This window comes from Seriola dumerili, unplaced genomic scaffold (assembly GCF_002260705.1).
Source record: "Seriola dumerili isolate Sdu_G_001 unplaced genomic scaffold, Sdu_1.0 BDQW01000998.1, whole genome shotgun sequence".
NCBI classification, from domain to species: Eukaryota; Metazoa; Chordata; class Actinopteri; order Carangiformes; family Carangidae; genus Seriola; species Seriola dumerili.
Window position 1 is genome coordinate 188,562 of NW_019175253.1, and position 17,603 is coordinate 206,164.

A 17,603-nucleotide genomic window follows, 5' to 3' on the forward strand; every position below is an offset into this window, starting at 1 on the left:
TTCAGTTCAACTTCATTATGTCATTTTAATGGGGGTGAACAGAAACATATATACCTGTTCAAAGAACTGTTCCATGTTTATCACATATTTGGTCTATTCTGGCCTTAACAGCACCTCTGGTCTGAATTCAGCCTTGGTGTGGTTCCTTAGCAGGGCTGAAAAAGTAAATAATAATGTACCCAGCTATAATGCAATAGTGCCTAAGTAAAAGTATAACAAACTTAAAATATATACAAATGTTAAAATTATTCCAAAAAGCACGATACAAAGAATATGTCAATTAAAAAAAGATGTAACTGGTTTAAAAACAAAGAGACCTGAATGACTATTATTACATGATGTATTGTACATGGTGAAAGTCCAAGATAAAAACTTTAAATTTAAATTCTTTTTCAGTGCATTACTTGAAATACTATTTTAAAGAAAAAATGTTCACCTCGCTTCAGTCAGGCTTTTATTGTGAAGACTACAACCGGATATGTTGATTGTTATTGTAGTGACTTTGACTCTTGTGTTTCAACAGAACCCGCCGAAAAGCGTCTCCAGGAAACAGACGTTGGACAAATGAATGAAAACATTTCCCTCCGGAAACATAGGACCACGGATCGTGGTTCTGACCCATAATCTGACCTCCCCTAACCCTTAATTTGTAGATATTGATCACTTAATATTCAATATATATTCATTACGTTAAGTTTTTGCTGCGAAAAATTATATAATATCTACTAGATGAACAAAATTATTTAAACTCAACTAATTTGCTGTTCTAAGGAAAAAGTGGATGGTTGTATTACTTTTTAGTTTGCATTTCTTTTTAAAATAGTAGCAGATAATGATGTATAATGTCAAATAAGTTTGTCATGTGTTTCTGACAAATTCTGTCAGAAATTAAAAATGTTGGTTGGTACTGTCAGTAGTGTAGTATAGATCCCTATTTTATTTCATTTTCCTCTTCCTTTCTTCAATCTTCACCTGGGCACTAGAAGATTATTTAAGGGTGTCACTCCACTCATTCACTTTCTTTCACCTTCACATTGGGGCGGTAGTTTCTGAACCAGTAGCCCTTGAGTGTTTTCCCTTCCATGTTTAAGATAATTAGGTTATTTGAGAATAAACCCTTTCATGGCCATTCTTTCATCCTGCATCCTGACCATGGTGAAAGATAATGTTTTCTGAACCTCTTACCTCGCAGGTAGGTTGGCGTGTGGTTGGCACACACACACACACACACACACACACACACATACACACACACACACACACACACACACACACACACACACACACACACACACACACACATAAATATGTAATAGAAACTTTATGCACTGTCGACTTATTGCAGTTGTTCAGTTTCATTAAAGTTACTGTTCATTTGTCTTTGGTAATTTGTCTTTGGTACACAGCCCCCCATCCAAACGAACAAATCACTCTCCTAATTAACTGAAGCATACAATCAATTACAATCCAGAAGAGCACCACAGTGCGCATGCGTTCACCTCCAGTCACCACCACCTGGCTCCCCGTGACGTAGCTTTGTTGAAAGTAAAGCTCCTTTGGCCGCGGCGCGAGAGAAGAAGCTTACTGGTACACGCGCAAGGGGAGAGAGGGAGCTCGAGAGAGGCGGAGAGACTAGAAATTAGTTTCATCCCAGTGTTGAGGAGGAGCCGCGCACTTGTCTGTACCTGCAGGAACTGTCCTAAAACTGTGGTAAGAGCCGCACAGACAGAAAACCACTCCTCCTTCTTACTATAAAAGCCTGTTGTAAAGTCTCTTATAGGTGAGTACATTGTTTACATTTCTCTGGAGCAGCATTGTCGGACCAAACCCTTTTTTAATCCAGGAAGACGAGAAGACAGAAAGTCATGGACAGAGGAGGAGATTTAAAAAGAAGCTAGCGCCTACAGTGAAGTAACCGTCAGATAAAACGACTCAGTAAGAAGAGGAGTCCGGAGAGGAAGACAGGATGGGGATGGATTTCAGCACTCTTCGGACCCTCATCAGCAGATATGTAAGTTGTTACAGTCTCTCGTGTCCTCTCAAGTGCTCGCTTTATTTTGCTTACACCGGCTGCTTGTACCCTGCCAACCAAAGCGCTTTACAGTTTTCGACAATAAACAGAAAACGAGTGGAGCTTTTATCACTGCTGGTTTAAAATTCCGCCGAAGCGGCTACTCATCCGGATTAAGTTTCACTCACAAAAGGGAGTGAAAAGAAACTCACAGGAAAACGATTGGGGAAGTAAACCGTGACTCTTTTTTTTTTTATAGGAAGTTAATTGTACTGTTTCCTTACACAGTTTGAAGTTGCAATAAATCAGTAAAAGACTCAAAACCGTGTCCAAATATATAAATATATTTTCCATATTTCTACTTTTTAGTGAATTGCCCATCATTCATTTGTTCATTTTCAGTCTTAACACTGATGGGTTGTGAAACTATTTAAAAAGTAATTTTCTTAATGCAAGTGCTGTTTGGTGAAGGATTTGTTGAATTAAGTAGTGACTTAGATACTGGGACATGGTCTTGAGAGAAGTTCTGTATTTGTTGATGGCTAAGGATGTATTTTTGAATGAGATTTTGCACGCATAAATTATTATTTGGCATCGAAGATATTATTTGTGTTGTAGCTCATACGGATCTAACACACCAGCCTTCACCTTCAGTCAACAAACTGCATTGGAACTTTAATAAGTGAAAGGCGGAGTCAGTTAATGTTATTACCAGGTGGAATGCAGTGTTCTGGAGGCTATATGCATTCATGACAGAACATGCGAAGAGATGTATGCAGACAGAAATGATCATTCATCTTAAAATGTTGACAAATCATAATCTTGCAATGGAATCTTTTCTTTTTCTTTGGTGAAAGATCGTCATGAGTGTCACAAAAAAGGTGAAATCAATGCACTTCCTGGTTTCCAGTTCTTACATGTTTTGCATCAGATAAGATGATTTGATGGATGTTTTTATCCCATGTAGAAATGCTTAGCTGATTCATTTCCAATGTACATCTCCTGTGCCGCTCGCTCTCATTTATTATGCTGCCTCCTCCAGTTGAACATGATTACAAATGGAACAGTCAGTCACATGAATTATGTAATCCAGTTGTTTTCTCCCTGCTAGTCAAATCGATGGGCAGCAGTGGAGCAGCCGGCCTATATGGCTGTGGGTTGCATTAGTCTCCACAGTAATGTGTTTGACAATAATCCAGACAGAGCAAGCCCTGCTCACATGAGAGATAGTGAGGTTTATACCCAGGCTCCATGCTCAGTGGAGGCTTAGACATGGCCTCCCAACTGTTGCAAATGGCTGATTAAATAAAATCCCTGCTGTGTGGAGGGTGAAATGGAGCCTTAAAGTAAGGAGCGTGCAGAGACAAGGCTGTGACTGGTAGGATGTGGGATGCTGATGAGGTCTGCTGCTGTAATTGATCTGGATAACTGCTTTAGACAAATGGGTTAGGGTTAAATTGATTGTATTGCCGTTGCAGAAACCCGGATGCAAAGAGACTGCTGAATACTTGAGATTAGGGCTCGGAACATTTATCTGTTTGTCAGTACCGGGCTTTTTTTCTGAGCTGTGTGGTATGATGAAGGATTCTCCTTCTGACCATGTCTGTAAAATGAAACTAATCATTAATTCAGACTTTATTTAAAAGCCTAATATATCAATTTGCTGCGCTCTAAAAAAACTCGCATGATCATGTGAAATGTCAGTGATTTCTAGTCACCGTTAAGGAAAGGAAATATGCTTCCCACATCTAAGCATGTGACAGAGGAGGTCAATTAAAACAGCATCACTGTCCGTCAGTTTTCATTACAATTTTACATGTTCCTATGTGCAGCGCACCCTTTATTACATCCATGTCTATGTAATAAGAAACTAGACAGTGCTAAAAGGAAGGGATTGTCATTAAAGAAGAATAATTAAATAATTTTGTTTGATTTTCAACCAGCACATCCCTAATTTCCAAGATAATAACATTAACTGTTTCTCGTACCGTAGAAGCTTTCTAATGCTTTTTTTTTTAGTAGCAGCTATTATCTAGGAACCAGTCCGCTGCGTGGGCAGAGAGTCATGAAGCTTTGGGCATGTTGAGATTTGTAAACTCAAGAACAGATAACGGGTGTGATTCAAACACAAACAGATTTTATGGCCCGATAAATATCAAAGTAGTTGCATAATAACTGAACAATTAACAGAATTGAATCAAGCTGACTGTGTGAAAATACCTGAAGCTCTGAAAGTTCATTTATGTCTAATAAACCTGTGTCAGACACACACTGCAGTTATATTGCGTAGATCTAATCTTGAGTTTAATATCTAGATTAGCATCTTTACCATCAAGAAAATTTTGATTTGAATAAAAATAATGTAGACAATATTTAATTCTTACTTTTTTTCCAAAATAAAAGCTAATTTTCATTGCATATATGTAATTAAAGACAGTGACTTTTATGGAGTTGAAACACTGAGTCCATTGATCTATTAGTCAATCAAGATAAAATAATATTTTACCTCAGTAAAACAAACGGTGCTGTCAGTGTTGTCAGAGAGGGGTTAATTGCCATAATTACTTGTAACCATGTTGAAGATGTTACTCTAATTAAGTTTAGCTCAGGTCATGTTTGATACCAGTCGTACTGTTGCAGGGTTATTTGGTCTTTAAAGACAGTCTCTCTAGTTGCTGCCATCTCCGATCAAGTAAAAGGCAGAAGATGTTATATAAGCCTATAGCTCTCTTTTAAAGCGTAACATGTAGAGTTGTAATCTTTGTGGCTGTCACTCATGTCCAGGCTGAATGAGAACAAAATGTAATCACAGTGACGGGTTGGGGCACCGAGACCTAGTGTACTTGTACTGTATTCACTCTGCTGACTTGCTTCCCTTCCCTCGTTCTCCTCTCAGGCTCTGACAATTTTAAAAGTACCATTTATGGCGGTTGCTGCCCTTTTTTGTATTGTGCTTATTGATATGTTCAGTCAAAGGAAATTGGTGTTTTTGTTTTTTCATCTCGACTGTATTTTGGTTTTTAGAATTATTCCATTTTAGAAGATTTAGCTTCTCGAATCCTTTGGATACAGTTTCTTTTCTCTTTAATTTTTTTGTTATTCCCACTTGATTTTAACTTCTCCTCTCCTCTCCAGATTTTGCTCTTTATTTTCTTATTACTTACGAAGGGACTAAGTGAACATCTTAACTTTTACTGGTTTAGTATTGCATACCTATTTGATGGTGACAAATTCACTATGCAGACATATATACTGGCTGATTTAAAAGAAGTGAGGCAGAAATTAGGGGGTGCTGGTTTCGTGGTGGTTGCCCACATGCGTGTTAACAAAATGTCAGGGGTAAAATTAGTGTCAGTTTGTGCCTGTCATGTACTTTCATCACACCTGCATCACAGCACTAAACATCCATTTTTATGAAAAAGAAGGTCATTTAAGAACATTTACTGTTGTTCTGAAGTTATTTCCAGAATCATCAAAGACTTCCAATCATCTGAAAGAAAAACATCTCTCCACTGCTTGATTATTTTTAACCTGTTTCCCAAGCTGCATCTCTTGTTTCCTATCCAGGTCAGAACTGACGTATCTCCTTGCTCATTTTGTTTGACATACAAAAACTAAAAACTCACTCTTTTCATATGAAAATATAAAAAGCGTAGACCCTAACAAATTAATTATAATTAGTTCATGTCATACAAACATTGAATGTGATGTTACTACATGAGAGGCACAAACTGGGACTTGGGTAAAACAAGACCAGTTGACATAAAGCAAAACTAATACGTTTGCATTATATTTGCAGTGATGATTTGATTAATTTGGCCTTGATGGCTGTATCAAGAAATCAGTGACAGCCAGGGCAGAAGTGCACAGTAAATCTGGACGTACCTATACTGAATTTAACCTTTGTGCATGGTTTGAAAAAGTGACATTTTGATCTCTTTATTAAAATTAATTCTATTGAAATGTTCTTCTATCTTGAATAAATGGTTTTATGCAGAATCAACAGCTGCAGCACCAGTTTGCAGCTGTGAATGAAAGAAAGTGAAGATGTGTTATCTGTGTAGAGGCGCGTTAAAGCAGCCGGACAGCATTCCTCTGCTTCTGACTAATCTGGTTTCCCGGACAGGAAGTGCCTCCTCTTTCTCTCTCTCTGGCTTCCTGCCTTCACATAGTGGATTAAAGGGTTACTGGTGTTCACTATAGCTTCTCCCACTTAATCCACTTTGCAGCAATACTTTGAAATCTAAGCCAATCACTAATCCCCTACTGCTTATATTCTACCTGCTGTCATTTCTAATGGTGCATAGTTTTGGTGAGTGAAAAGGGGCTGGTGATCATGTCGTAGCCTGTGGTGTGTTACTGTTACTTCATGCAGGGTAGTAAGTGAGGAGGTGGAATAGAGTAGTAGCCAGGTGACGCAGAGGGCAGCGGATCACATGAACTCCTTGGCGCTATCTGGTTGTCAATAATTCATAAGCACACTGGCTGACAATGTGGACTGACGTTGATGTAGCTTGTTATGGAGTCTTCCACAGCCGCGCTGCTCACTGTAGGGGTCCAGGGACACCCAGGGGTGCTGGATATGATTCCAGGGGGACCCTTGCCAAATAAGGAATAGATAAATCTTATTGATATTAACTTATGTTGAAAATGCAGGAAAGTACAGGAGTTTCTCCAAGCCCCTACGGAGGTCCCAAGACTGTTTAGACCCTGTAGAGAGGGTGATGGGACAAGACAGAATGAATCAGTTATGACAGACAGATTAAACTGGTCACTAGTGTTAGAATAGCTCTCAGTTATTGTGATGGGCTTTTTCCTTAATTAAAGGAATTAATTAATAGTTTTTCATACTGATTGAAGACTTTTGTTTCTGCCGCTGATGCAGTCTTTTATTTTGAAAGAAAGTTGTATTGCTGTGAAGCTGTATAATGAAACATACCCATGTGTGTGTGACAGCAACAGCAGGTTTCCATCTTAGCCTCATTCTAATCATTTAACACCTGCCCCTCCATACTGTCCACAGTCCTCAGAGTACACCAGCGTTAACCTCTTTACCTGAAGGAATTACAGTCTCTCGCTGAGCCTCTCAGTCCTGGGATTGTCTGTTGTCACTTTTCAATCTCATTTAGCAATATGAATCATATTATTATAGGTTCAGAAAAAAAATAAGTCAATCAAGTTATTGGTCGTTAAAATACTAAGTTGATAACTGTAGATTTCACATAAGAAAATAGGAATATGTGTCATTCTATCACCTCTATAGCAAACATTACAAAAAAATATGATGTTTGTGCTCTGTGTAAATTGATTACTGATTACTCGGTCAGAAGAAAACTGAGGGCAACTATTTTGATTATCGATTAGATGAATTTTCAAGCAAAAATGTCAAATATTTGCAGTTTTCAGCTCCTCAAATGAAAAGATTTTCTGTTTTTCTCTATTTCATATCAGTATAACTTGAAAATTTGGGGTTTTGGGACATTTTTAGAGAAATGTATGATAAAAAACATTGTTTGTAGCATAAATGTCTGATGCTGCTTCTTCTCATACTTAAAAAAATGATTTGATAACCTGGGTATAAAATTCCTGTATCATTGCTTTTTACAATTGTTTATCTCCTCATCGCTACAGTACCTGCTGAAGAGTGCGAGCTCCATCAAGGGACAGTATCAGTGTTGTAGCAGTAACATTGACAGTGTATTACAGCCCATTGAACAAGGAGACAGATGATGGATAGCCCCGGGTTAATGGTGCATAGAGGCCTCTATCCAAAGAGAGACTGATGCAGAGAGAGAGAGATGTTGTTTGAACTTGGGCCATCATAATAACATTGCTCCAGGTTGCCCTGAAAGTGCTGAGGGGGGCAGGTACACCTTAATGTTCTCCCTGTCTGAGGGAATGATAGCTGGTCGACTCAGTGCTGGAACACACCATTCCCCACGGTCCTTATGTCAGAGCGGCAGGAAGAAAAGTGAAGTGAGAGCAAACACCCCCTCTTCCTACATGCTGATGGTGCACTCTGCAGACCTCACACCCCCGCACCCCCACCCCTTCCATTTAGCCTTAACATCACCCCTTTTCCCCTCTTTGCTTTGTTTGCTTGAGATTAGCCATTGATTATTTGGATTATTGGCTACTACCTCTAACTGTAAGTGAGGCTAAATTTTGCCTACTTGCAAGAAACTGATCACTTCTGCTCAATTCCTTCCTATTAGTCCCATTAAGATAGATGGTTTAATGGACATCTATCCATAATAAAGCAGATGATTATCTTCTTTTGTTAGTGCGGTATGAGTTGTCAGCAGTTCTTCAAATATCTTCTCCAAGGAATCAGCATGCTCTAAAGTTTTAGTTTAGATGTCAATGGTAGGAGTTGAAGGAAGGCAATTCTTTTTCTGTAAATATATATAAATGTATTATTCTTGGAGTTAATTGGCTTTTGTTTCATTATGTTGAACAGTACGATCCTTAGTGAATGCCTTCATGTCTGAGTGCTGTTTGCCTCCTTTTTCCTGACTTTTCACTGCTTCTGCTTTGTCAGTGTGTGTGTGTGTTCACTCTGAATCTGCAGTATGGAAATGATGAGATGACTTATACCCGTGAAAGTGGCCCCACACTGTGTCGTATGCACATACATCATGCTTTGATATTGGCCAGTGCACAGGCATATTTTGTCAGTTCTGTGGCATCTGATTTTACGTACAGTAGTTTAGTTTCTATTAGGACAGAACAGAAAATACTGAGGATTTGTAGTCAAGAGATCATAATTTTGACATTCATCTTAGCTTTGTTTTATGAGAATAACACTCACATTTGAGTGCGTTTTCTTTCCCAAATGGCTGATTTATTACGGAATATGGAGCTCCAGCAGAGGCACAGTTAAAAGCTTTTCAATGACACCCAAAGGAAGCACTTGTGAAGCCACATTTGCAGCTCAAAGCTCTGTAGCAAGCTGTAGTACAACAACATATAAAAGGTCCGGTTGCCTCTTCAATACACATCTTTATCATTGCCTGGAAGCACAGATGATAAATGGCAATAAGCTGCATGTGAAGGTTCAGTATTAAGTTGAAACTGCTGAGCACTAAAGTTTTTTCCATAGTTGAACAACTTGTGCACATGAAACGACATTGATTATACTGTAACATTATCAATGCTCTTTGGCAGCCACCACAACAGTGATGCTCTCTAACCACTCTGCCTGTCAGTCTGCCAGAGCAGAGCTGCACCGAGTGATATAATACTGAGCCTACACATCGCTGCACTTTGAAATGTCTCCAATAGAATTGAGATGGCATGTTGTCACATTAGAGCCAAAACAGGCTTTATAGATGTATTCATCTTTGGTTTGCACATGACTGGATGATGACAGGACTACACCCATTCAATTCAGGCTCTGGCATCAAATGATTTGGGTCAAAAAGTTGTTCTTCTGACTTACATGATGGATATGTAAAGCTGAAGATATCAAGAATAGAAGCTGCTCAGTACTGAACAGTTGTAAAGTTGTGCTTGGAAGTGGCTCTCAAAGATTTCTGTGAGAATTTGGTGGCAGGAACACAGCAGAGGACTACGCACAGACGAAGTAGAAGAAGTATTACACAGGAGAACAATATAAATAATGGAACTCTGGTTACATTAAATAAATTCCTCTGAGTGCAGCATTACTCAGGGTGAGCCCAAGTGACAGCACCTAATCGTTTAAAGGTGATATGTGTAGCATTTTAGCATGAATAAATAATCAGTGCATTAATATTTGAGTGTAATTGCCACAAACAAAAGAGGCCACCGCTAAATTTGCAACCCACCAGTACTTTTATTTCATTGTGTGCCGCCAGCTTGGATCAGATTTACAGCACAAAGGTCGACACAGAGGGCACAGACTCGGGAATGGAGACTAAACTAGACTAGACTAAAGCCACTTCAGCCAGTAGAGGCCGTAACACTTTACTGTACATAGCCATTTGGTGGGTTTGTTTTGTTTGCAAAGGACTCTTACTTTTAAAAGGAGGTGGCCGTGGTTTTGTAAATGCCGGACATGGTTCGTGCTGTTTTTTGTTTTCTGCATATTTGAGGGAGAGGACTTGTTGCTGTAAATTTCATCTGAAGTTTTAAGTGGAGTACAGTAAATACAAGGTGGCTACAGCAACATCTTAAAGGTAGTTGAGGCTAGCACTGGTGAGAGTGGTGGAGTGGATGTAATGCTCAGTGGACTGGACCTCTGCCAGGATTTGTGCATCAAACCAGCATGGTGTTCTGCCAACACCAGGGGTGAAGTGCATTTGTGTATTTTAACTGCTTTCTATTCAGTGAGTAATCTGACTTTGTTTCATAATCAATTATTTTGTCCTACAGCTGCAGCTGTATGAAACACTGAGTGCATTTAATGGCAATTTAAATAAAATCCTTCAGTCACAGGCAGTAAAAATGCAACTGTAATTGTGACTATGCAAGGAAGCACTGCACCATTTGTATTTCTTTTAACTTCACTAGCTGGAAAGTGTAAGGATCTTAGAAAGATCTCATAATTTTTAGGAATCCATTTCCACCATGATGCTTGGCCCCTGTCAGGTGACTGGTCTCATGGGGGCCACATGATGCCATTATGTTTCCCTCACCCCTCTCACTTGTCCTGTGACTTTTACTCCCAGTGAGATGTGATAATCACACAAATTGCAAAGCAGTTTCAGGACCATGTAATGACCAAATAACAATAAAGTTTTTTTTTTTACCTTAGAATAGCAAAGCTCTCAGTATTACACGGAGAGAGAGGCAGAGTCAGAAGGAGGAGATGAACAGTCAGACAAAAAGATTAAAAGGAGAGACAAAATCAAAAGAAAGGCAATTCAGACAGTGAGATAATAGAGTCAGTGGTAGACGTGAGAGCATGGGAAGAGGGAAATTGTTAATCTCATGGTTGTCTAGGAGATAATGAAGAACAAACTGACCATATAGTCATTTTCTCCTCCCTTGCACCTTCTCAGATTCACACCGAGTGTGTGTGAGTGTGTTTGTCTTCGTAGGTGACATGGAAGGGCAGCAGGATTCATGAGGACGTGACGATCTAACACCATGAATAGGACAGAACAGAACAGAGCAGTGAAGCTTAACAGACCTGAGCTGAACTGAAGGGAAATGAAATAAAGTGAAGTAAAAACGGCACAAAGCACAGGACGAATTATTGGCAGAATACGGTAGAAGAAGAGAAGGTAGAAATGCAACGTGATGCCTCTAAAGGAGGTTTTGGCACAAATATGCATAGTTGCAGCTTGTTGCATTGTGTTGTCTCGTTTACTAGGGTGCAATCTGACAGGCCCTCTACTCTTAATTGACACAAACATAACGGACCAATAAGCATGTGAACTTAACAGAACATACCAGGAAGTATCATGTAACATGAAATATTGTGACATAAAAGAGCAGAGCCCACTGGAGGAAAAGGAAAATGTTGCATAAAATCACAAAATCAGAACAGATTTAATTCAACAGAGTGCATTGTATCATGTAACGGTAACAGTGATGACTTCCCACTTGCAGAGATGGAATCAGGACAGAATTTGGAAAGATAACGGGCCTTAACAGACATTATAAACTATAAAAATTAGAACATCATTTCAGTATGTTTTTGAGTTTTTCAAAGTAAAATGTAAGTTTTATATCTGTATGGATGTTGTGCATGTGTTGTTTCATGAATAGGGTAAAGCTGTTGTAAATGTGCCCATTAGTTTGTGCTTTGCAAGGAGGAGGAAAGAGGAGTAACTGAAATGTTAGCTGAAACAAACATTCATTCATTGTCTCGTGGATGTTTTTTAACTGACAGCCTGTTAGGAAACGCTTTCAACACTAACAGTGTTTCAAAAGTTCTTTCAGACTGGAAGCTGAATGGAAACTGAGGGAGACTTGAATTAGGATTGGACTGCAGTTCTTTATCAGTTGATCATCATGTGATCGATTTTAAATCCCCGGAGCATGGACCAGCTAGACCAACGAGGAGGGTGGACTGGTTACTGAGGAGTCAGAGAGACTGGCAAACAGACAGAAAAGGAATGGAGATAGCGAGACAGAGAAAGGTCAGACAGACATGAATAATCAGACAGAGTAAGGCCTCATTAAAGCCAGCTCCTGGTAGCATAACCCAGACTACAACGTGGCTTCAGTTTCTGTCTGATAGGGAATGAATGGACTGCTAAGTCAATAACAATGAAGAGGCTGATTCAGGTAAAGCTTTCATTTCCTCATATATTTCACTGCCTCACTGTTTCGTGTTTTTGTTTCATCCAGTCTCTCTCTGTGTTGTTGCTTTTTTTATTTGGCCTCTCTCCACTGTGGCATAGTTTCACTAGGACAGCAGTTACCTAGAGAGCTAATGGTGCACTGTAAAGACATCTGATCACACCTCTCCTGAACCCAGCTCTAGGCACATTTACAATATGTTGTAGGTAGTTTGTGTTGATCAATTAATTTTGTGTAATTCCTATTTCACTTGTGCAATTAGCTGAACTTTCATACCTGTGAGGTGACGTCACTTAACTGCTCACATTATGCTCATGTTGACTGACGCAGTATTATGGGGGAAAAGTGAGATTAAAGAGACTATTATGTGTGGACACTCATGTAGTTTGCTACAGGAGAGTACATTTTAAGTTTGGCGTTCAGTTATGATAGCATTCGTACGTTTTTTAGACAGTCAGTTAATCAATAAGACAGGCAGTTTCAGCTTCTCAAATACAGACATTTGTTGCTTTTCTTTGTCATACATGTATAATTTTCAGATATTTTATTAACTGAGTGATAAATCAGTTAATTGAGAACACCAAAGATAATTGGAAGATCAGTGGTGAAAGAAAAAATTGGGAATTATGGCCATAATTTTATCGCTGAGTTGTGGAAATGCAATAGACACAGCTTTCATTTTTATATTTTTTTAGTGCGTGTGTGTGTATCATTACTTGGAATGATTACCAGCAACACAAATAGTGTAATGAACACCATTAAGCAGCTGTGTCCCTACAGGAAAAACATTAGGATCGAGAAGTGCTCCCATTAGCGACTATGAGAAAGAGAGGATGAAAAGTTGGGAAATAAACACATTGGCAGAAGATATAAAGTATTAAAAGCATTTTTGGTCGTTTTCTCTGAGCTCCTGAGAGGCAAGTAGACAGTATTACATTACAGCAGGAAGTGAAAGCACTAACGGAGTGAAGTAAAAACACGTCTACACTAGACCAACAGCTAATGGCACTGTCACCCTGAGGAAAATAAAAATGTCTGATAAACAGAAGATAATGAAACCCCACAGGACTGCAGGTAGTTACCAATTATATCAAAGCATTACGGCTTCTATCCTAAGTGTTTCATAGGTGGATGAGCCAACTCCGATATTGGCAAAAACAAAAATATTAAATATTAAAGAAAGGCAGCAAGCAGCTGATTCCATGTGGTCATTCACAGTTGACGAGCTCCACATGTTAGTGTGACAAGGAGATAACAACAAAATGCGAGCTAGAATATTGTTGTGGCAAAGAGAAGAAGTGGACACACAATAATTCCTGTCTTGACTGAATCATCACATTTAAAGGGACAGTTCAGTTATTAACACACTTAGACCGATTGACATGTCCTTGACTCTTCTGTTAACCAGGTCGTAGCTGGCAACTTTATGATACTGTTTTTTTTTTATATATGGATCAGGAAAAGCTATTGTCCAGATCATATTTTGCTGCATCCACTTAATATTTTCACATCTCTTCAACATACCTGTGAGGAGGGGGGTTTGATATCCCTGCAATAGTGAGTGGTGTTATCCACTCGTAACAGCCCACTGCCTTTGAATGGCAGCTCTGTAGTTATTTAAAGCCAGTTGAGTGTCCACAGATCAATGCAGGCACTTTGTGTGACCACTCTTACACAAACACGGACATATTTAACTGAAGTTTGCTGTGGGAAGGAGAAAAGTGTTATAGATGCATTTAAAATGCTCTTCAACGTTTCATTATGTGATTTTTTGATTGCATAGGAAAATAAAATCTCTGCACATTTTTGAGCTGAATCATTGGCATTTAGGAATATACTAACTGCTGAAGGGCAAAGAAGAAAATGGCTTCCTGTTGTGCTCCATTCATGAGTGATGCAAATTATTGTATTATTTTACAAACTTCCTACTTAACAGGACTGTCCACCTCACAACTGTCACCAGGTGATCAATAGGTGATCAACAGTAGCTTCCGAAGTGTAGATTTCAATTGTCAACTCTTTACGACATCTCCTCCCATGTGACCTGAAGGCAGCGTTAAAGTCTCGGGGGGATGATCATGTGACCATCAGCAGCACTCCCTTCTAGCCCCTCTCCTTCACATACACACACATGGTTGCAGACACAACAAAACAAGTATCAGCAGTGTGTAAGTTTATTCCCTTCTTCCCAAAGAATGACTGCTTATGTACAGGAAATCCACAACAATGGTCCTCTATGCAGCTCTGAGGAGCAGCACAGTAGTTGGTCTATTAGCCGGTCTGCCTCCCGCCTTGCATCAATCCTGCATTATCCTGCATCTACTTCATTAAGTGGAATAACTGCTTAAATCAGCTTAAAACTTACTTAAATCAGAGCCACTAGACTGTAGTGTTCAATGGAGGTGTGTATGACTGCTGCTACTCAGACATTGAGTATTTGTAATTTTGGGTCATCAAAGCTGTAAAATGCTAATCTAGTGCTAGACGTCCATACAGTGTGGAAAAGCAGGCATGTTATCCCAGTTCCCTACTTAGATCTGCTCTGTGAAAACCAGGCTAATGAATTTCTCTGTATAGCTGACAGAAGCACTGAGGTTACACCATTCCTGTTCTCTCCTCTCGCCCCATTTCTCTTTCAATAGTGTATCAAAGCAGGGAAACAGTGATTCAGCAGGAAGGGTTTGCTCTGTGGGAGTGGTGTGTGTACCTCTGTGAGACAGCGTCATGATGATCTCATGTTTTATGTATCTGTTGGAGATAAGATTAAGCTGTATTCATCCTCTCAAAAGATGAGTTTTGTTGTACCAACAAATATCAGAGATATAGTGCAGGCTGCAGCAGCCTTGTGGCTTATAATCATACACATAAGTGTTATGTACATAATTGATAATATTGTTCATACAATAGTTTTCAAAAACCGAGTTACACCGCTCTTTAAATGTTAAAACCACAAAACAAATCACACACACACAGCTGTATAGAGGTCTGCTGACCTGCAGCTACCAGCTGATTTCCAGAGATTCAGCATTTGTGTTATTCACCTCAGATACATTCAAATCTTTACTTCATTTTAATCATTACCGTCAGCATCTATACTTATGTGCTTTTTGTCCGTTTCAATCATTTTCAGAGAAAGTAAAGCCCAGATCATTGTCACGTTAATTCTGCATGAATGTGACAATAAATCAGATGCATTTTATCTATGACAAACACCAACTCTAGCCTCTCACCTTTTTACTTTACACTCCTGCAGATCCATGTCTTCCTGTGTCTGTCTTCTTCCTTTATGTTAATGCTTTGTTAGATCAGAGGGTGTCACAGTGTTATTTCATGCAGTCACTGAGTTCACTGAATTTCATTACTTTACATGACTCTTGTATTGGACTATTTTTCTGCATTTTCATGACAGGATTTTACCCTATTTATGTGTTTCACCTCACCATCTGGTGAAGTGAAAAAAGCTTACTCACTTTAAAGCCATACATCATCTAGTTGATCACTGCTGTCCACTGCACCTGCGGCCATGTCACTTTGATTTATTAATGCAAATAACCACATGAGCAATCAACCTCTGTTACATACATAAAAAATATGTTGGAAGGACTGGGAACCTTTATAATCATCGCTCCCACACCACATTAGGATTTTGTATTGTCATATATGATCCAGGTGTGTTGGCATGTAGTGTGTGTGTGTGTTAGGTTAGGTTTGGATCGACTACCTGTCACGTTGAGCGATGCCTTCACTCATTAATCACAGAGGAAGAGAGTCTGTGGAAGCTCAGGAGGTTCAAATCACTGCTTAGGACAGAGCTGCTGATTGAGAAGGTTCACTTCAGGTTTTATTGCACGGATGCGGATATTGCTGAATGGCCTGATTGTGCTCAGGTCAAGGCAGTACATGCAGGCTAATTAAACATGTTAGGAGTGATGGGAGGAGCATTGTTATGTTTTTAGTCGTGGCAACAAGAGGAGGAGGGATTGTAGTTGTTGTAACAGAGACAGAAGAATGGTATTACTAATTGTTGCAGCATCACTTGTGGTTATAATAGCACTCAAAGTATTAGTGTAGCAAGAAGTAGCAGTAGCCTAATGCAAAGATTTAGCAGGCGTAGTAATAGTGAAATGAAATAAAACGGCTGTAGTTGCAGTTGCAAAATAGGTAGCTGTAATGGTAGAAATCCTAGTTCAAATAACAGTAGAAAAATGGCTGTTTTGCAATTAATTACACTTGTGTTTTCAGTTGTGAAAAAGTTAGTTGTTATTTCACACATACACATACACACACACATGCACACCACACACACACACATGTACATATACAAATGCTGAATCGTAAAGTCCACCGCCTCTGATTAATACCAGCTGTGTGTGTGTGTGTGTGTGTGTGTGTGTGTGTGTGGATGGTTACAAAGCAGTGAGGACTAGAAGGGTCAGATCACTAAATCCCCCGGATACACACACACACATACACACACACGCTGACAGTTTGCTTTATAGACTAGCTTGGTTTTAACTGATTATTATTCTGTGGTCTCATCTCTGGTAATGCCACAGTGGCTTGCTGTTTTATCTCTGCACACACACACACACACACACACACACACACACACACACACACACACACACACACACACACACACACACACCAGTACCACAATCACAGATTTATTTAAACATGAGTAATTTCTCTTTTTATTTGTGCTTTGGCTTTTTGAAGCTGTTTTATCTCTTTGCTCCCCAGTCTGGCCTGTAGCTCCTCCTGCCAGCAAGATCATCAGCCTTCCTTACAGGCATTTGTTGGGACACTTAATCAAGGATCCCAGCATAAATCCCCAAGGTACAACTGCTGTACCAGTACTATCTCTGTACTACTGCTGGGGATTTATGTTTTTCTCTGCCCCTCCCCGTTCTGTCTGTTGACATCTGTGATCACTTTGTGATGAAAAGATCATAGAAATGTGCATCTGATGGTCTTCATCAGTGGATAAAGTTTGCTCAGTTGTCATGGAGATGGATCTGTTAAGACACCAGCATACATCTTGACTTTTCCTAGTCACTGAGCTCTAAACACATAAACACTTCATCATGGTTAAAGGTTACGGGGTGGTGTTTAAAAGTGCATGATGAGGATTTATCATTACCTTATTTGGTCTGGCCTGTTGGCTGAGGTGACGCTGAACGACATGGTGACAGATGGGGAGCACAGCTGGTATTTAATGGGTGACTCAGGTAACACACAAACACACACACACTCAGTTTATTGCCTCCCAGGTCTCCCGGCTGACGTACGGCGCAGGATCCGCACGTGCATATAAAACGCAAGATAGTACATGTTCGCTGCTATTTTCAACCTGCTC

The 17,603-nt window shown here is 39.5% G+C and overlaps 1 protein-coding gene across 3 annotated transcripts in view; it reads left to right on the forward strand.

Annotated features, from left to right (window-relative positions):
- The first annotated feature begins 1,627 nt into the window (after window positions 1-1,627).
- The window catches only part of atp11a (ATPase phospholipid transporting 11A), a 42,969-nt gene continuing 26,993 nt past the window's right edge, over window positions 1,628-17,603 (forward strand). For all 3 annotated transcript variants that reach the window (XM_022766679.1, XM_022766680.1, XM_022766681.1), the window contains exons 1-2: window positions 1,628-1,710; window positions 1,844-2,011. In XM_022766679.1, the coding sequence (XP_022622400.1) occupies window positions 1,967-2,011 (45 nt within the window). In that variant the 5' untranslated portion in view covers window positions 1,628-1,710; window positions 1,844-1,966. The remainder of the gene's footprint in view (window positions 1,711-1,843; window positions 2,012-17,603) is intronic.